This window comes from Muscardinus avellanarius (assembly GCF_963383645.1).
Source record: "Muscardinus avellanarius genome assembly, chromosome: 3".
Taxonomy (NCBI): Eukaryota; Metazoa; Chordata; class Mammalia; order Rodentia; family Gliridae; genus Muscardinus; species Muscardinus avellanarius.
Window position 1 is genome coordinate 2,271,627 of NC_137788.1, and position 20,360 is coordinate 2,291,986.

General features: G+C 60.3%; 1 protein-coding gene across 4 annotated transcripts in view; it reads left to right on the forward strand.

The window, feature by feature from the left end:
• Positions 1–899: 899 nt before the first annotated feature.
• TP73 (tumor protein p73) overlaps positions 900–20,360 on the forward strand; it is a gene marked incomplete at both ends in the record, with an annotated part of 46,485 nt that continues 27,024 nt past the window's right edge. For 2 of the 4 annotated variants that reach the window (XM_080691107.1, XM_080691109.1), the window contains 2 exons: positions 900–964; positions 1,359–1,479. In XM_080691107.1, the coding sequence (XP_080547233.1) occupies positions 900–964; positions 1,359–1,479 (186 nt within the window). Of the gene's footprint in view, positions 965–1,358; positions 1,480–9,922; positions 10,103–20,360 lie in introns of those variants that run through there. The other 2 variants (XM_080691108.1, XM_080691110.1) reach the window with 2 other exon arrangements.

The following is a 20,360-nucleotide window of genomic DNA, read 5'->3' on the forward strand; positions in this document are numbered from 1 at the left end:
TCTGCACCCCGGGGATGGACAAAAGCGACAGATTGTGGGCCGTGCCCTCCTGCCCTGCCAACCGCGGGCAGGTCCGGGCCTGTCGGCTTGGGCGCTGCGGGGCGCGGCTGAGCTGATCCCGTGGAGGCCAGCCCCGGAGAGGTTGCCAGGGCCTGGGTGGGCTGGGGTTTCCCTGCCCCTCCCTGCCGCCGCAGGACAAACCCCTCCCCTGCCGAGTCTGGGCACTGCCACCCTCCCCTGGGTGGCTGGGCCTCTGCGGGGTGAGAGGTCGGCCACAAAGGCTCTCCAGAGAGGCCACAGAGGGGGCAGGGGCCAGTGCTCCTGGCTGGGCCCAGGAGCCCCATCCCCATGTCCTCTCTGAAGAGACCGGCAGTGTCAGGTTCTCCGTCTTAGGTGCTCCTTCCACGGGGTGCAAACTGAGAGGCCGTCTGAACCCACAGCCACCTGGGCACAGAGACATGCAGGGCTTTGAGCTCGGGGCTCCCCCATTTCCTCTTACCAAGAAGGGGAAGGGGGTCTGCACTGTTCCCAGGTCCTGGGGCACCACTGGCTCGACCCCCGCCCCCGGCCGGACCTAGAGACCCAGTTTGTAATAACAGCGTGCTTACTGTGATCTGGGCACCGCCAGCGGCCCTGCCCCTGCCTCCCAATGGCTACTGTGATCTCCCTCACTTCCAGGGTGGTGGATCTGAGGAGTTTTGGGTCCAGGGCACCCCCAGCTGGATCTGAACCCAGGCCCAGCTGCCGCCACCCACCGTGGGGAAAGTGGGCTGGCCACACGGGGTGGAAGGCATGGAGGCCGAGCCTCCAGGGGAGGCCGGAGCATGGCCTCCGGAGCGCTTACCCACTCTTCTTTCCTCCCTCCAGAGTGAGCCGCCCCCGCGGCCGGCGTGGGGGTGATGGCCCAGTCCACCTGCACCTCCCCTGACCAGGGGGCCACGTTCGAGCACCTCTGGAGCTCGCTGTGAGTACGTCCCCTGGCTGCCGGAGCGAGCGGGAGGGCGGCCGCGCACTGGCCCCTCGGGGGTCAGCTGGCCCGGGGCGGGTGGGCGAGGCGCAGGCCCCGGCGGCCGATGACTTGCTCCTCCTGCAGAGACAGGGTCCGGAGTCTGGATTCTTTCCTGTGGCCGGCTCTCTCGAGGGCTGATGGCTGAGAGGTCTGGGGGACAGAGCCCACGTGTAGCCATGCCTCCCTGGCACTCGCCCGCCCTGAGAGGTGCGCAGAGGACGGAGGAGGCAGGAGGGGGACTGGCAGGAGACATAAGTGGCCAGGGCCGGGGCAAGCATCGCACCGAGGCCTGGAGAGCTGAGGTGGTACAGTTTGGGTGCTGACTGCCTGTTCCCTCTCCCTGGCCCAGGGAGCCGGACAGCACCTACTTTGACCTGCCGCAGTCCAGCCGAGGCAGCACGGAGGCGGCTGGCAGCGCAGAGGCCAGCATGGACGTCTTCCACCTGCAGGGCATGACCCCCTCCGTCATGGTGAGTGGGGCTGTCCCCTGCAGAGGGCTGGATGTGGCATAGAAGGTGTGGCCTGGCCTGCCTTGGGAGCCTGGCAGAGCAAGGCCCTCAGGTGACAAACCGTGTTGTCAGGACATGACAGATCACAAATAAGAAGTGTGTTGGCTTGCCGGGCGTGGTGGCTCACGCTTGTAATACCAGCATTTGGGAGGCTGAGACAGGAGGATTGCAGTTTGAGGCCAGCCTCAGCTACTTAGTGAGGCCCTTTGCAACTCAGTGAGACCCTGTTTCCAAATAAAGAATAAAGAATAGGGCTGGGAGTGTAGCTCAGAGGTAGAATGCCCCTGGGTTCCATCCCCACATTCCGAGTATGAAAGAGAGAGGGAGAGAGAGAGAGAGAGAGAGAGAGAGAGAGAGAGAGAGAGAGAGAAGAGAAATGTGTTGGCTCATGTAACTGTTATAATTGTCAGCCCAGAGGTAGGGAGGGCTTCTGGCATGGTGGGCTCCAGGGTCAGGGAGGGCTCCAGACATGGCCAGGTTCAGGGATAAGAAGGGCTCCAGGCGCGACTGAGTCCAGGTATCCACAACCACCTTGCTCTCTTGCTCTGATTTTGCTGAGGGGCTTTGTTCCTAGACAGCCTCTTCTCATGGTAGAGGTGGTAAAGGGTGCCAGGCTGCTCCCCCACCCTCTATCCATGCTGTGGAGAGGGCGCTCTCTTTCCCATAGCCCAGCAAGTCTACTGCTTGTTGGTCTGAATGTAGCCATTGCCCACCCTGAGACATCCCTGTGCCTTCTGGTGGCCCTGTGCCTTCTGGTGCCCCTGGCAGGGCAGAGGGCCCGTGAGACCCCACAGACCTTCCCTGGCAGGGCCTCCTGGGCTCAGGGAGGCAGGGGCAGCCCTGGGCCCCTGTGGGTGGGATGTGCTTCCCACCTGGGGCCCCAAGGACACCCGGTGCTGAGCGTGTTGGGCCGGTGCTCACAAGCTCTCGCCTGCTGGGGCACGCAGCTCCCCACTGTGGGGTAATGAGGGCGGGGCCTTGCACCTCCCAAAACAAGGGGCCCACTCTGCCAGGTAGCGACACGCTCTCAGTTGGAACCTTGTAGGACATTCCTGGGTGCATGCTCAGTTCCTGGAGGTGGGGATTCCCTGGACCCAGGCTAGCTTGGCCAGACCTGCCCCCTGCAGGCCTCATCCTACCCCTGCTTCCCCCACCCCATCCCCAGAACAGCCCCCAGACAGCAGCACGCCACAGCTCAACCCTCGGCGCCCCGGGTGCAAAGACGGTGGCTCAGGGTCACCTCGGGCCAACTCAGGCCGTCTGGCTGCGCTGCCCCGGCTCAGCCGGCCTCCCTGTCGCAGGACCCCAACTGGGGAATGTCGCTAACTGTGGAAATAAGATGTCAAAGTTAGATTCCGTGAAGCCGGGCGTGGTGGCGCACGCTTGTAATCCCAGCATTCGGGAGGCTGAGGCCAGAGAATGGCGGTTCGTGGACAGCCTCAGCTACTTAGTGAAGCTCTCCACAACTTAGTGAGACGCTGTTTCAAAAATCAGGAATAAGCAGGGAGTGGTGGCGCACGCTTGTAATCCCAGCATTTGGGAGGCTGAGACAGGAGGATTGTGGTTCGAGGCCTCAGCACTACCTAGGAAGGCCCTAGCAACTCAGAGAGACCCTGTTTCCAAATAAGGAATAAAAAATAAGGCTGGGGATGTAGCTCAGATATAGAATGCCCCTGGGTTCCATCCCCACTACCACACACACACACAAAGAAATAAAAAAAAATATATAGGGCAGGGGATGTAGCTCAGAGGTAGAATGCCCCTAGGTTTCACCCCCCCCCACGTACTAAAAAAAAAAAAGAGTCGTGAATCACGTGATTGATTACATCCCCCCGACACCCCCAGCTCATGGTGCTAGAGAGGGGAGAAGGACACGAACACACCTCGCAGGGGGCCCGTCCGGACACGGCACGCTGGCCCACAGAGCCCACTTGGCAGCGTGGAGAGCCGCGGGCTTAGTGCGCACCGCAGAAGACCTGCGGAAAGGCAGGCGGAGGCGGGTGGAGGAGCGCCTCTGCAGGCCGCGTGGGGCCCCGAGGCTGCGGGCAGTGCTCCGAGGCCGGGTCTGCCGGGGCGCTGGGCAGGGGCCAGCCCAGCTGTCACAGCCTCTCTGTCTTCAGAGGAGCTGCCCGGCGGGGGCGGAGTATCAGCCAAACCCTTGAGCCGATGTGCCCAGCATCACTGATGTCCTGTGGCCTAGGGACGGGACGGGGCTCAGAGGTCTGAGGGCAGGGGGTTTGCTCACCAAGGTGAAAGCGGAGGGTGCACACAGCCTGGGCACAGATCTGATATGATCTCTCTGTCTCTCTCTCCCTTTCATTGTCTTACTGAGGATGGAACTTAGGGGATTGTATCTCCAAACTATACCCCCAGCTCTATTTTTTAGTCTTTTTATTTTTTTAAAATTTTAATTTAATTTAATTTATTATTTTGGTGGTCCTGGGGGTGGAACCCAGGGGCCTTCTACCTCCGGGCTATACTCCCAGACCTGTTTTATATTTTATTTGGAAACAGGGTCTCACTAAGTTGCTGAGAGCCTCACTAAGTATCTGAGGCTGGCTTCGAACCTGTGCGATCCTCCTGTCTCAGCCTCCTAAGCGCTGGGATTACAAAATTGCAACAGGCCTCGCTAAGTAGCTGAGGCTGTCCGCGAAGCGTGATCCTCCGGTCTCAGCCTCCTGAATGCTGGAATTACAAGCGTGCACCACCACGCCCGGCTTCTCTCTTCCTCTCTCTCTCTCTCTCTCTCTCTCTCTCTCTCTCTCTCTCTCTCTCTCTCTCTTCTCTCTCTCTCTCTCTCTCTCTCTCTCTCTCTCTCTCTCTCATAATAAATATGCTTCTATTAGTGCATTGTAATTACACATCACAGTGAGGTTGGAGGTGACGCGAGCATACACGCACACAGCCCGTGTGAGTTTATGCCTGATCCAGCCCCTCCCCATGCACGTGAGTGAGGTCGCTCCTGATGGCTTCACACGTGGACACAGCATTATTTGAGCCTTTTCCTTCTCTGCCTCCCTCCCCCAGCCCTCTCCCACTCTCTACTGTTCTCTCTCCATTTATCTGAAGTCTGTTTCGAGGCTTCAGATAGTTATCTTCTCTCGAACTTCCACATGAGAGAAAACATCTGACCTTGACTTTTCTGATACTGGCCAATTTCGCTTAGCATACATTTTCCTGCAAATGACACAGCTGGTTCTTTATGGCCGAGTAAAGCTTGGTTGTGTGTACATCCACATTTCCCTCACACGTTTGATCTGTCGAGGGCACCTGGGCTGGTGCCGGGGTTTGCCTGTTGCCGACTGTGCTGCTGTACACACGGGTGTGCACGTGTGGCTAGAGTGTTCTGCCTTTAATTCTTTTGGGAAGAGGCCGAGGCGTGGTAATGCTGGCTCTCGTGGTGGTTCCGTCCCGAGTCTCTTGAGGATGTCTCTCTTAAACAAAACATCTACATGGAGAAACACAAGGTCCCACGCCCAGGCATCTTGTAGCCAGCTACGAAAGTGTCGGGTGGTTTAAAGTTTCATGACAGGTGGGCGTGGTGGCACACGCTTGTGATACCGGCATTCGGGAGGCTGAGACAGGAGGATCGCGGTTCGTGGACAGCCTCAGCTACTTAGGGAGGCCCTTCGCACCTTGGTGAGACCCTGTTTCAAAAAAGGAAATAAAAATAATAGGGCTGGGGGAATAAAAATAATAGGTAGAATGTCCCTGGGTTCCATCCCCAGTTCCGCACGCAAAATAAAAATAAAATAAAGCTTCGTGGCAGGGTGGGGTTTCAGAGACTGGGAAGATGCTGGACTGCCCACGGCTGGGGCATCTGGGCTCACGTGGGGCTGAGGCTGGGCGGGAGCTCGTGAGTTGCCCCTGCTCCTGGGAACTTCGTGGCCTCTGATCCTAGCTCCATTTCAGCTGGAAACTGGAAACACAAAGTAGCACCCAGGCCTGGCCTTGGGTCAGTGGGCGTGCTGGGACCCAGGGCTCCCGGAAGTGGTGACTCCATGCTCAGGACAGGGCTTCCGGTGGCTGTCCTTGGTGCCGATGGTGTCGGGTTGTCCTGGTTGGGGGGATTGTCCAGGGAAGCGGGTGTGGCTAAGGCTGGCATGGACTTTGAGTTCGTGGGACATCTGTCTTTCACGGAGCAGGGGCATTGCGGGGAGTATCTTTCCATGTCTGGGCACCTGGAGCCGGCAGATTGGCTTCTGTCCAAAGTCCTGAGCAGGGACCAGCTGCAGGCAGAGTCGGCCATCAGGGTCCGCAGCCTTAGTGCCTGCGGAGACCGGCAGGGCGGTGAGGTCATGACCCCCATGTCTCTGGCCTCCGTGTCTGTGGGGCCCAGAGCAGACTTGGGGAGATGCACAGCTTCCTGGGTGTCAGGTGCTTGCTCGTTCAGCCCCATGGGCAGGGAGGGCCAGGCCTCAGCCTCTGACCTTCTCTGGCCACACTGGCCAGGCCAAAGCCACCGAGTTAGAAGGTGGAAGAGAGCGAGGTGGGCAGGAACACCTGGGCCCCCAGTGGGCCTAGGAAGAGGCACAGGCTTCTTGGGGAGATCACCGGCCCTGTGCGGCCACAGCAGGAGGCAGGCTAGAAGGTCCCCATGGCCGTGTGACTGCGATACCCCAGAGAGTGTTGGGGCTGTGGCGAGCATGGCCACCTCCCTGCATTGAGAACCCACCTGGCCTTTCAAGCTGGGCAGCGCTTGGGCTCTTTAACCCTCTGGGGCCTCAGTCTTTGTGTATAAAAATGGGGCGACTGGGAGGTTCTAAGTCCTCCGGTGTTGTGAGGCAGCAGCAGATGTCTGGCTTGTCAGGAGCATGTGACCCATGCCAGACGCTCTGGGGAGGCCGGGAGGAGGCCCTGTGTTACAAAGGCGCTCTCGTGGAGGCCAGAAGAGTTTTACAGAGGAGGGCCCGGGACCCAGAGCTTCCGTTCCCTCGACCACCGTGGTGTGGCAGGTGGAGTCCTTGCCTTCACCCACAGCCTTCCCTGCAGACCCCCGGTGGCTCAGAGCCCCTGTCCTGCAAGAGGAAAACAGAGAAGCCCCGCTCCATAGCTGGGGAGGGTAGGCAGCAGAGTCCAGGCCAAAGGCTGGGAGGGGACCAAGACGCTTCCTGGATGCGGGAGTGCCCTGCCAGGGGAGGCTTGAGGGGCTCTGGGTGGGGTCTCCCTGGCCGCGGAGGCCCTGCCACACTCTGGGAGGAGCGTGGAAAGGATGAAGCCCCATCGTGCGGTGACAGCGGATCTCAGGGAAAGGAATCATAATTCTATTCACGCTCTACAGTGTGGGGCCTGGACTCGCCCCCAGTCCCTTGGACCACACGAGGGCGGAACACGGAGGCCCTTAGGATGCAGGGCAGGGAGAGAGGAGGCCGGGGCAATAGAGAAAAGGGGGAGAGGCAGGTGCCCGGGCCAGAGCCTCCTCTGGGCCTCCAGGCCGGCCCCTCCCCTGCCCCTTCCCGCCTCTCCTGGCGCCTTTCTCCTGTGACATCTGCTGCAGCTATGAGCAGGTGGGCCACAGGGCGTGGGGGCGGGGCTGCAACCCGGCAGGCAGAAACTAAGGGCCCACAGGGGGCTGAGTTAGAACCTACAGACCCCCGCGGGGGCCTTGGGACCCAGAAGACACCCAGGGTAAGACTTCCCAGTTTAGAGGAAAGGACATTTCTCCACCAGCCCCAAAGGAAGACAAGAACTGGGCTGTGTGTGCTGTCCTGGAGCCAGCCCTAGGAAGGCACAGGCGGGGGGGGGGGTGCTCCTTCCTTCCAGGGAGGGTCTGCAGTCAGAGGAAAGATGGAGTTGGACCGGGGCCAGGGAGCAGGCTGAGCATGCTTAGCTCCAAGACACCCCAGCCCAACCACTGGATAGGTTTGGCGTCAGGGACCTTGGGGTGCAGAGAACTAGACGCCAGCCAGCCCCAACCAAGACAAGAGCCTACCTGAGCCCCTGACCCCCAGCCTCTTCCCTGGAGCAGGAGGCGGGGACAAGCCACCTGCCCAGGAGAACTAACGCATGATGTGTGGTGAGTAGATGCACCACACGCAGGTGCCAGGGCCTCCTGGTACCCGACCCTCGCTTGCAGGTGGTGCCGCGGGGATGAGGGGTGAAGAATGACCCTGCTGCCCTGCTGGGAGGGTCCTGTGGAACTGGCCAGCAGAGTGGGACCCCCAGTGATTCAGATTCAGGGAAACAGGAGCCAAGGTCCTGAGACCTCCTGGGGGGCCACCCGCATGATGCAGCCAGCTTACCCTGGGAGGAGCCCAGCTCCTGGGTATGGGGACCCCAGCTCCTCTGAATGGCCAGGACCTTGGGGGACTTCACAGGAAGCGGGGAGCTGCTCTGGGGAGAGGCTGCGGCTTTTGATGCCATCAATTTAGGAAGGGGCAGCTCAGTCTCGCTGGGACTCTAGAGCCAGGCCAGACCCTCACGTGTGGGGCGGGCAGGCTCTCGGGCCAGCCCTTTGACCATGTGGGGAGGCTCTAGCTGAAGACCATCCTGTGTCTCCCCCTCAAATTCTTCCTTTGGAGTATTTGTAAGACCAACATTGAAGAAGCTGGCCCCTGTGCTCAGGCCCGAGCCTCTGTCCCCATCCACTGTCTCCTTTGATGGGTGAGGACAGGCGCCGCAGAGGGGTCGGGGAATCTACCCTGGTCCCACAGTGCCCTGCGGGGAAGGGGATTCCACACTTGGGTCCTTCCTGCCTCCCCTGAAGAGAGCGTTTTGGAAGCAGGAAGCTCTCCCATCCCAGGGCTTCTCTGGAGCAGGGCCTTGAAGGGTAGGCCCTCCCTGGGGTGGGTTCAGGGCTTACGCCCGGTTCTGCTTCTGCCAGGACCTCTGACCAGGCCTCACTACACACTGCCTGCTGTTCTCCTAAGGCCACCGTGCCCAACATTTGCCTAGCAAATGAAGCTTTATTTTTCTCAACTGTCTCATTTTGAGCGATGTAGACGTGAGACGGGCAGCGCCTGGCTGCTGTCCTTTGCCCTTCAGCCCGGCACAGCAGTGGGATCGCGCAAACCCTCGGGGCTCCTTGAGTGACCACAGGCCCGGCCTCACTCTGCCCAAGCCTGTTCTTGCCAGCTCTCTGGGGCAGCTGGAGGTGCTCTGGAATTAGGGAAGAGAAGTTTGGGAGCAAAGGATCTCCCAATGCCTGTTCAGCTCCTTGCAGATTTCGGAGCTCCTGCTATGGATCTGAAGCACTGAGCTTTGAGGGCTTAGAATGCAAAGACTTTCCTCCCTCCCTCCCTCCCTCCCTCTCTTTCTTTCTTTCTTTCTTTCTTTCTTTTTTTTTTTTTTTGGTACTGGGGATTGAACCCAAGGGCATCCTACCCCTGAGCTATATCCCAAGCCCTATTTTTTATTTATTTATTTTGAAACAGGATCTTGCTAAGTTCCTGAGGATCTCACTAAATTGGCCTTGAACTTGCAATCATCCTGTGTCAGCCTCCCAAGTACTGGGATTGCAGGCATGCGCCACCATGCCCGGCTGAATGTCCACTTCCACAGGGCTTGGGGCATGAATGCCCTGCCTGCTTGCAAGGAGGCCTCAGGCCCCTCTGCCAAAGACAATGTTGAGGGAAGCATTGTGCCAAAGATGGTTACAGTAGAATGGAAATTCAGACACCCAAGAAAGGATGTGGCTGTGTCTCCTGAAGGCCCCACTGGGCGGCAGCTGTCATGAGTCTCCCGGCTGTGCAGAGCCCCAGCGATCCCTCTGGCTTCTCTCTGGTGGCAATGGCCATGTCCCCACTTCCTGAGAGGGCAAGGGCCGTGACAAGCGCCATCTGCCGGGCAGGGATCTGGTTCCCTGACTACCTACCTCTCTGGGCTGGTACAGACAGCAGGCCATGCAAAGATGCCTGGTTCCCCGAGGGTCCAGCAGGCCATGCAAAGATGCCTGGTTCCCTGAGGGTCCAGCAGGCCATGCAAAGATGCCTGGTTCCCTGAGGGTCCAGGGATGCAAGTCTTCCCTGTGCCTCCCCTCCATTCAGCCCTTGGGTGGTCCCCACGGATACCCAATTCCTGAGGCAGGATGAAGATTCTCTTCCCTGGGTTGCCAAGGCTGGTGGCAACATCTCTCCCCTTGGGGTGGCCCAGCCTTGGCTACCAAGGTGCCCAGGGCCAGGACTTGCCCCTTGTGTCCAGGGGGAGGGCTGCGGCCCCAGAGCCTCCTTTGGGCGGTGGCTCAGAAGGAATGGAGCCGCCGCTGACCCCGCGTCCTGCCCGGTCCCCCCCGCGCAGCCTCCTTGGTGCCGTCCAACACATCACTGGGCAAGCTGAGGCCTGCCCCGGACGCTGATGAATAGTCATGAGGAAGAAAGGGGGTGGGCCGTGGGGTTTGTTGTTAGATGCAACCAGTTGACAGAACTCACGGAGATGGGCAAAGCAAAAATGCCAACAAACAGCCCACATGTTCCGGAGCATCCTTGGCGCCTGCCTCCCTAGCCGCGGAGCCTCGCCCCCGCGGTGCACCCAGCCCAGCAGCCACTCAGACCCATGCCTCGGCCCGTGGCACAGCGACTCCCCGGCGTGTGCACACCCCCGAGCGCCTACCATGCTGTACGTGGGTGACCCCAGGCACCTCGCCACGGTAGGTGTTGTGCGCCCTCCTGGGGAGCCTGGCTGTGTCCATCGCGGGGCCAGGGCGTTGGTGGGTTTCGCTGTGGTGGAGGTTCAGAGGGACCATCTTTCGTACGTCTCCCTGGTTGGGCACCTGCAACAGATGCCTGTCCATCTCGGGGTAGCTCTGAGGACCGGTGGCCACCGGCTGGGCAGGGACCAGGAGGCCAGCCAGTGTCTGATCAGGGCTGGTGAGAGTGGGGGTTCTGGTGCTCCTCGGCTTGGAGGCTGGTGGCCCTGCCCTGGCTCAGGCTCCCCGAGCTGCTGACCTACCAGCTACCAAGAGCTCAGCACACCTGGAGGTCCTCTTTGTTCTCGGGCTGCAAGTGAAGCGGTCCCTGCCCTGTCCCCAGGGCCAAGCGCATCCTCACCTGGGAATTGTTCATTTGACAGCGGCAGCAGGGGTGTTCCTGCCAGCCCGTGGGCCGTGGATGTGAGCTCTGGGGCAGGGCTGTGCAGCGTGAGGCCCGAAGGCCCCTGTTGCCCCTCTTGGGCAGGGGCGGCTGGCCTGGCAGGGGAGGAAGGGGCTGCCGCCTGTGCTTGGCCCCCAGGCCGAGCCCTGGGGACCTGGGCTCATTTTCAGACTTGCCAAGTCCCCGGGGTCAGGCAGGTACCAGGCTGCTAATTGAGCAGGTAGAGGGCTGGGCGCAGCTGCTCCATGCAGGGCAGTTTTCCTTCAAAGAAGCGCAGAGAGCGGGGGTACAGGTGCCATGCGGGGTCTCAGCAGTGGGCGGGGGAGCAGAGGATGGGCTGGTCAGGGTGCAGGTATCCCCATGCTCGACCGGCCACAACGGGAGCGGTGAGTACAGAATCACACAGATCTGGGTCTTTGGAGATCTGCGACTCCAGGCAGTGTGTGCACCTAAGTGCGCCCGTGAAGGCCTGGCGGGTGTGTGTGTGTACATGGGTGTATGTCTTAGTGTGCACATGCAGGTGAGCATATGTGTAAATGTATATGTTGGGGGTGTGTGCATGGGTATTGGGGTGCATCCAAGGCATGTGTATGTGTGTACAGCTGGTTTGGGTGTATGGTACAGGTGTGCTTGTGTGGTTGACACGCAGAAGGGACCGAGTGTCTGTGTGTGTGCATTGCATGTTGAGGTATGTCCACAGGCCTGTGCATGTGTGTGCAGTGTGGGTGGATTGTACAGGTGTGCTTGTATGACATGGCGTGTGGGCAAGGGACTAAGCATGTCTCTGTGTGTGCCTTGTGTGTTGGGATGGGCACATGTGTTTGTAACTGGGTGTGTGTCTGGAAAGCGTGGCAGTGTGGGTGTGGCCTGGCCTGGTTCAGAATGGGGAGCTGTTCCCGTGGCCTGGCCTGGATGTTGGCTGTGTTCGCCGGGGTCTGGGTCACTGCCACCTCCTAGGCGCCCAGCCCCATCTTTGTATGAGAACCTAGTGGGGTGGGGGTGTCTGTCACCTTCTGGATCACTGGTTCATCGTCTACCAACATGTTACTAGAGACACACCGTGGGCCAGGGGGCCTTGGGGGGCCACCTGGCAGCCTCGAGCTCGAGGCAGGGCACCCTCTTGCCCCCTGGAAGCTGAGGCAGAGCTGGGAGCCCCCTGGCATGGAGGCCAGTGTCCCTGCTGACCAGCCAGGAGCTGGGGGACTCTGGTGCCGTTTTTCCCTCCTCTAATGAAGCAGGCCCTGGCCACAGGGAGAACAGGGCTGAGGCTGCTGGTATCTGGTGCCTTTCTTGGGGGCAGGTGGAGGGAGAGACCATGGGCCTGGGGTCTGGAGTTGCTCCATGGGGACGCTGGCATCTACCTTGCCCAGCCCCTTACGCTGGGAGCCGGCAGCCGGCACCCGTGTTCTGTTTTCCTTAGACCAAGGATAACTGTGGCTTGTTCACTCTTCCTCGCGTACATGCGGCCGTCAGCCAGAGCCCTCTGAGCACCTGTGATGTGTTGGGCCCAGTGCCAAGGGCAGGAGTGGCAGAGCCCAGAGCCTGCGTGGGTCCGACACCCCGTCCCCAGGGAGCTGGGCTGAGCTGGCCATCCCAATCCAGGCAGGTGACTTGTTTTCCTGTTTCTGTGTCAATGAGAGTGTTTGTGCCCTTTTCTACTGCATAAAAGTGCCATGAAAAAAACACGGCAATCAGTCCAAAGTGTGTCAAACCCAGAAGGAACCGATAGGACTGGCTGGCGTGGGCGGCTTTCTCCTCTCTGTCTGTCGGTCTCGGCTGTCACCACTCCGTGCAGTGGCCAGGGAGCCCCTGGGCAAGGTCGGCGTGGGGAGAGGCACTGGGCTGCAGGGCGCTATCTGAGCCCTGGCTGGATTTCCCGCCCAGGGTGGCTGAGGTTCAGACTGTAGGCTTGGGCTCTGCCTGGCTGTGTCTTTGGGGAGCGACACCCCTTACCGAGCCTCGGTTTCCTTCTCTGTTAGTGGGATGGGGCTAATCCTGCTGGTTGCCCCGCCATGGCGCCGAGCTGTGGGGTCACCATGGCAGCCGCTGGTGGGTGTCTATTGGTAGAGAGGCAGAGAAGCCCGACCCCTGCCATTTCTGTGCTCTCTTGGCTTGCCCCCTTCTTCCTCTCTGGAGGACTGCAGGGTGCTTGGTGGCTTGAGCCAAGTAGCACCACACCCTGCAACCTGCGGCTCCCGCCTGCTGGACTCCATCAGCACCCAACCCCAAGGGACGCTGGGATGGGGCTTGGTCTTCTCACATACAGCGGGCAGTGAGCCCCACTCAGTGATGGAGGCTTCATCGCCGACACTGTCTCCTGACACTGGAGCATTCCCCTTCTTCCTAGATTCCCCAGCCCCGCCCCTTCCCCCAGCCTCTGCCCGGGGCTGCTGTTGTTCAGAGCTTCGGAGTCTCAGGGGATAGGCGAGGGTGGCGTTTGGTGCCCTGGCTCTTCGGTGCCCCCAGTGTGTCATGGCCGCGTGGTGGAGCCTGGGTGTCCTCCTGCCATCTCTCCTGCACAGTGGGCCTCGGTGAACTGTGCGGTGTGAACATCAAGGTTCCCCATACACTGCATCAAAGAGGGCAGAAGACCCCAGGCATGTAAGCTCTGGGAGCGGCGTCCTTGGCTCCCGCAGAAAGGACAGCCTCGGGGCAGGAAGGACCCGGCTGCTGCCCCAAGTGCGCTAAACCAACCGATGCAGCAGGAATCGTTACTATGCACCTGCAAGGGGGCGCGAGACAGAAGTGGGACCAGGCTGATCTAAGTTCCAGAGGGCCTGGATGCAGTACTTGGAATCGACCACAGGATGGCAGTGTTGAGGCTGAGCCAGGGAGGTGGCTAGAATGGTCCAGGAGAGGGATGCTGGCACCTAGACCAGGTGTGCGTGTGCTTGGGGTGGGGAGATTCTGGGTGAGATTTGCTGAGGGGCTGGAGGTGAGGGAAGGAGGGTGTGGGATGAGCCCGAGGACTCTGGCTGAGATGGTGCAGAGGGTTGGAGTGAGTAGAGCGTTCTGCCATGGCTATGCGGGGCTGCAGTGCCCATTGGCCATCACCCAGGTGAGAGAGAGTGGCAGGCAGGTGCCAGCACGAGCAGAGCATGGGGTTCCTGGAGCCACATGAGGATGGGGAGGAGGATGAAGCCGACCTGTTGGGGCCTGAGAAGAGATCCTCCCGGGGGGGTGGTTAGACAGGAGCATCCATGGAGGTGTGGGGTGGGCAGGCATGGGACGGACCAAATTTGAAGGGACCTCAGAGGTGAGGCAGGCAGGGAGCAGAGGATCAAACCAAGGTGTCACTTGGAGCCCCGCAGTGGTGTCTGTGAAGCCATGGGGTTCGCGAGGGGAGGTGGCAAGGAGTCTGGACCACGGGGGCTGCAGGGGCTGTCAGACACTCAGGTACGGTGTCAGGTGGGCACAGGGCGTGGCGACGGCTGCCCCAGCATGCTGAGTGTGGGTGGTGTTTAAGTCAGGGCAGGTGGGGGAGCACTGTGAGCCAAGCTCCAGAGTGGGGGGACACAAAGAAGCAGCCATAAGCCAGAGGGGACCACGGAGACCCAGGACAAGGGGGTCCCAGCACAGGCCAAGAGATGAGATGCACAGAACAAAGAAACAGACTAAACTCAGCCGCGGGAGGTAGCTGAGGTCCCCGCTGGGAGGCCAGGCTTGGAGAGGACCCATTTGTGTGCACTTGTGCGTGTGTGTGTGTGTGTGTGTGTGTGTGTGTGTGTGTGTGACTGAGGATGGAACCCAGGGCCTCCCACGTGCAAGGCTCTACCACTGAGCTACACCCCCAGCCCTTTTCATTTTATTTTGAGACAGAGTCTCACCAAATTTCCCAGGCTGGCCTCAAACCTGCCAATCCTCCTGCCTCAGGGTCCCAAATAGCTAGATGTGAGTCACTGTGCCAGGCTTCTGTGAGCCCTGCACCACACATGGTCCTCTTGTTTGCTCACTTGTGCCCCCCCATGAGGGCCCAGGAGACATGAGCATCCTGGGAGAGGGCTGACCCAAGGCACGGGGTCTGGGTAGCACTCCAGGGCCCCCGGGGAACGTGTGCGCTAAGCAGGGCTGGGCGAGCGACTTGGGCAAGTCAGCCTGTGTCTCTGGCTCTGGCCCTGGCCTCGGCCTCAGTGGTCCTTCCCCAGCCTGCCCATCATCCCCTTCCTCTCCATGGCTGGGTACTGGCCCAGATGTCAGCTCTCACCGCAGGCCACTGCTGGTGGTGCAGCTGTAACAGGCTCACCCCGGCTGTGCCCCGGATTGCGCTTCTCACAATCTCATTTCTCAGTTCAGCTGCCCAATCTTGGTCCCCCACTGACCAGAGCTCCAGGAGGGGTCAGGGAGGCCTGGGTGTGCTCGCTGGGGCCGGCGGGGTCCAGTGAGCCTCGGCAGGAGGATGGGTGGGTAGCGGCAGGTGTGGGGGGACACAGGGTGTGGCATAGCCTCAGGAAGGTATCCAGGTCAGAGCAGCCGTCAGCAGCAAGGCCTCCCTCGGCCTGTCCCAGGAAGCCACCTTCCCCCAGGCCCTCAAGGTGGGCAGCACCGCGGAGCCGGGCTGGGGTGCGGCCTGGAGCCTCCTCTGTGACACTTGGAGGTCCAGGTGGTGCCCGGTGGAGGCTGGGCAGGGGCGGCAGCCCGGGCCTCGCCGCGGTGGGTCCTGCAGACACACGCCTGGGAACCGCGGGACTTCTGGGGGCACGTTCCCCGGGCGCGAGATGTGGAAAGTTCCACATAGCCTGGCATGGGCCGGGGCAAGGCGGGCTGAACGCACGGGCGCCGTGTGCATTCTTCGAGGGAGGCAGCCTCCCCCCAAGCGCGAGTCGCGTCTTGTTGGCATTTCCATTCGTTTAATCACAGGCTCGGGATCGGCTGTGGGAAACAGCGGTGGGATGGAGGTCTCTCCGAGCCGAGCCGGATGGCTCGTCTCCCGCGAGGCCAAGCTGGTGTCAGTCACTAACTCCAGGGTGAGGCCGGGCCCAGGTTCAGACATGCCCACGGAAGGCGATCGGGAGCCCAGAGAGCTTTTTACTCTTAGAAGAATCCAGCACCGTGTGGCCTGGGAGGGACCAGGGGGTGCTGACTCCTGGTCCCTTGGGGGCAAGGGTCAAAGGCACGCAAGTGGACATGAGTCCAGGGTTGGGGGAGGTGGCTCCGAGCAGACCCCTCGTCAAGTCGGCTGCTTCTGCAAGATTGTCAGGGCCACCCACCCAGCCGGGCTGGCCGGGGTGGACAGACACATGCACATCTCAGCCCCTAGCTGGAGCTGTGACCCCAGCCAGAGAAATAAGCCAGGGGACAGTGGGGTAAATGCCGGGGTGTGGGCCCCGTCCAGGCTGGGGCTTCTCCTGAGGAGATCATGTCAGTGCCATCGGCACTGAGAGACTAAGTCTGGTGGAGACTGGGAAAAGCCAGCGAAGCATCGGGGCTGCAGCAGCCCCCCACCCCCAATTCAGATCCTACCTGTGCTGCTGCGAGGAAGCCATGACAGACCCCCACCATCCTCTGTCCACACCTCCAGCTGTGGTGAAGCTGGAACTCGGACCCAAGTCTGCAGGTCCGCTGCCAGGCCTGGGGCTCTACAAGGTCCCCAGCCTGGGGAGCTGGCTGCAAGAGAAGGAATGTGCCAGCCAGGGATGCTGGAGGGCAGATCTGTGCACTCCCGGTCTGGTCTCTGCTCCCAGCAACCTGCTGGGCCAGGCCTCTTGGGGGGACCCAGGGCAGAGGGTAAGGGGCAGAATGGAGCTGGGAGACGGGGAGGGCTGGGGACCTGGCTTACACCTTCCTGTCCAGGACATTGCAGAGGATCTCGGTGGAGCTGCACTTGAGGTTCCTGCGCACCCTTGCAAGGGCTTTGGACCCATTCTTCTTCCATATCATCAGGGCTCTGGGGAGGAGGATGGACGCTGAGAGTAAGATCTTGGAGATTCCCTGGCGTGATTCTCGTGAGCTTGGCAGAGGTCGCCAAGGAGGAGAGCTGGCTGGGACCAGGAAGCAGCCTAAGCTCAAGATGAGGCTAACCTTCTAAAAAGAACGTCTGGATCAGGGTGTGAGACTGGTCACAGCAAGCCATGAGGCTCAGAGCTCTTGGCTGGAGGCTTTGCATCCAGGGTGAACGGTGATGTTGGTTAGTGAGCTTTAAGTTTCTTCTGCCTGCTAAGATCTTAATGTTTCTTCAAGGAGAAGCCCTCTCTGAAGAGTACCTGCTCTGCCACAGCCTGTGCCCACCTGGGTAGACGGGAATGGCGCAGGAACCTGGAACAACAGCGGGGGGCAGTCCTGCAGACCATGTGTGCTGGGCACTGCGCTGTCCTATTTATTTGTTTGTTTGTTTATTTATTGCGAGTCTGGGGATGGAACCCAGAGGCATTTGATCTCCGAGCTACACCCCCTGCCCAATTTTTTATTCTTTATTTTGAAACAGGGTCTCACTGAGTTGCGAAGGGCCTCACTAAGTAGCTGAGGCTGTCCAGGAACCGCGATCCTCCTGTCTCAGCCTCCCGAATGCTGGGATTACAAGCATGCGCCACCACACCGGCTGTGTGTGTGTGTGTGTGTGTGTGTGTGTGTGTGTATATATATATATATATATATATATATTTTTTTTTTTTTTTATTATGTGGTACTGGGGTTGGAACCCAGGACCTCACACATGCTAGGCAAGCACTCTATCACTAAGCTGTACCTCCAGCCCCTTTTTATTTTTTGAGGTACCAGGATGGAACCCAGGGGCATTTTACTTCCAAGATACACCCCCAGCCCTATTTTTTGTTGTTGTTGTTCTTTATTTTGAAACAGCGTCTCACTGAGTTGCAAAGGGCCTCACTAAGTAATAGCTGAGGCTGTCTGTGAACCACGATCCTCCGGTCTCAGCTTCCCGATGCTGGAATTACAAGCATGTACCACCATGCATGCCCGGCCCTTTTTACTCTTCTTATTATTTTTTTAAGTTTTGAGACAGAATATCGCTTCCTTGATCAGGCTGGCCTTGAACTTGTGACCCTCCTGCCTCAGCCTCCCAAGTAGGTGGAATTATAGGTGTGCACCATCACAACCCGTTGCTCTTACTTCTTTCTGTATACAGATGTATGTAACTGTCACAGAAACCCTCGGTGACAGGCACTGATTGCCCCTCATCACCCGGATGCAAGCTGAGGCTCCTGCCGTGGCTAGGGGAGGGGCGGCTATGCTCCACCCAGGTGTGTGCTGTGTGGAGAACTGGGAGAGGAACCCCCCAAACCCAGGGGTGGCTGGAGAACACCTGGGGCCACGGGGCAGAAAGGGTGGGCTTCGTCTGCACGGGACTTCAACTGGCAAGGATGGGTTAGTCCTGGGGAAGGCAGGCAGGGAGGAAGGGGGACAGCCCTGCCCTCGCTTGCAGTGTTCTGTGGGAAGCGCCTGGATCCTGGGCACCATCTGGGCTTCAGGCTGTGGCGGCAGTGGCAGCGGCGGCGGTGGAGGAGGAGGAGGAGGAGGAGGAGGAGGAGGAGGAGGAGGAGGAGAGGACTTCAGCCCATATTGTGGCCATTTCCACCCGAGGCTCCAGTTAGAACAGCCTGCGTGCTCTGAGGCATCTGTTTCATTCAGTGAGAGGTACTGAGTATACTGTGCCCAGTACCAGCAACTCCAAGCTATATGGAGGAACACATAGACCCCAGCCCCTCCTGGGACCGGTGTGACCTGCTCCTGAGGGCCTGCTTGCTCCCCGGAGCTCTGCCTATGTGTAGCAACTGGCCATGGCAGTGCCGCTCCTCTCTGGGCCTCTGGGCCCATGGCGTGAGGTGCCCCAGGACAGAGTGTCCTGGAGTTGGTGGCTGGGCGAGGGTCACGCCTCCTGATGAAAAGCTACCAGTTTAGGTGCTTCTGGATCTTGGACCCGCAACCATCCTACCAGGTATACGTCGATTTCATCCCCCATTACAGATAAGAAAACAGGCCCAGGGAGGTGGAGCCCTGTTCGGCCCATTGGGCACTGGAAGGCTTCTCCTGTCCCTCTTGTGCTCTGGTTCCTAGGGCACAGCTGGGGAGGCCCGCCAGCCCTGGGCCTGGACAGCAGAGAGGCCTGGCTCCTAAGGGTAGCAGAGTGGGACCCTTAAGCTCTGTTCCCAGACAAGGTCACACAGGGTCCCAGGGGATTGCATCAGGGTGTCCAGCCAACAGGAGAAAGCTTCAGGGCTGGACAGAGCCCCAGCTTCCCCTCAATTCCCCTCTGCTTCTGTCTAGACCAGGCCAGGCAAGGGGGACCCTTAGCTGCCTTCCTGGAGGTATCAGGAGAGCTAGGGGCCATGTTCCCCTTTCCTATCTGGCCTCTGCTCCCTGGCTGCCGTCTCTGGGGCAAGATCACCAACTCGCTGTCACCCCAGAGGCATGGGGTGGGGGGCCAAAGAGGCAAGGTCTGAGAACCGAGGGCCCAGGAATGACAGAAACCCCCATTCATGACTGCTGCCCCTAGCCCAGAGCGCCAGGGAGGTCCCTGGACTGATAGCCTGGTCTGCTTGGTAAAGGATGGCACTCACTGGACCATCCGGTCCTGCCTGTGCCCTGAAAGTGGGCTGATCCCCGATCTCTAACCTGCATCCCGCTCAGGGATGGCAGAGAGCTCAGAGTGCCCGTTTGGGGAGCAAACAGATGAGGGACCATGGGAAGGCGTGGTCCCTGGCGGGCTTGCCTGCTGGAAGGGCTCGGTTCCCTCCTGCAGCGCCGCTTCTGCAGAGATCCTATCCTGGGGAGGCGTGACAGCTTTGGACAGCCCCACTGTGAGACACAGGGATCTCCTTGGCCCTCACCCCAGGCGCTGCTGGGGTTGTAGCGGGGCTGGTGTCGGTGGCCTGGCCGCTAGAGGGAAGGCCACCGCTGGCTTCCTGGCTGCCGGCTCCTCACGCGGCTTGGGTCCTGCCCAGGAGCCCTGCGCTCACATGCAGATGCTTGTGGGCTGCCGCGGGCTGGGCATGTCCTAATTAGCCCACTATCTTGGGAGTTCTTATTGGAAGCAAAACAAACCCAAAAAGTCCTGGTTTTGCCCAGGTTCCTCCCCACTGCCGACAGCGTCTGGCCTCAGTTCCCGGGGCCTCTGGTGCTGGGGACCCCCGGGGCTTCGGTGTGGGCCTGTGTTAGGCCTCCCACCGAGACGTTCCTGTTTCAGCAGCTTGACTGGAAGAGGCCGATGCAAAAAGCCACCCACATCTCCTAATCGGTGGCTCTCTGCCATTTGCTGGGGCACAGTGAACACCGTGACCAGGCAGGGCCAGTGTGCAGGAGGTGTCCCGGGGACGCAGGACCAGAGGAGGCGCGGCAGGGATAGCCTGCTGGAGGCAGGGATGGCCCAGCCCATGCCCTGGGAGGAGGGGTCTTCAGAGGAGAAATGTCATCCTGCCTGCCGGCCTACAGGTCAGAGAAGGCCCTGGGCAGCCCCGCAGAGGAGGCTGTCGGGGCTCTGGTGCGGCAAGGATGGTCCACGGGGCTCTGCTCAGCTGTGTGCCTCACTGCTCGGGTCTCCGTGCTCCCGCGCTGGCGGGCTTGCCCGCTGGAAGGCTCGGTTCCCTCCTGCAGCGCCGCTCCTGCAGAGATCCTATCAGTCCACTCCTCTTGGTGCAATGACTAATACCTTGGCGCTGTCCTCAGATCATTAAAGAATGTGGACAAGTTAAAATATGAACCTGGTTGTCGTGGTCTGCACCCTGCTTCTTCTGAGCGAGGGAGGGCTGGATCCTTGCCCTGCTGACCCGGGGTGTCCTGCTGCCTGGATGGAGCAGGGGTGGGGCACAGGGGCCTGCCCTTGCCCGCCCTCCTGACCTGTGGGGAGACCTCCTCCGGACAGGC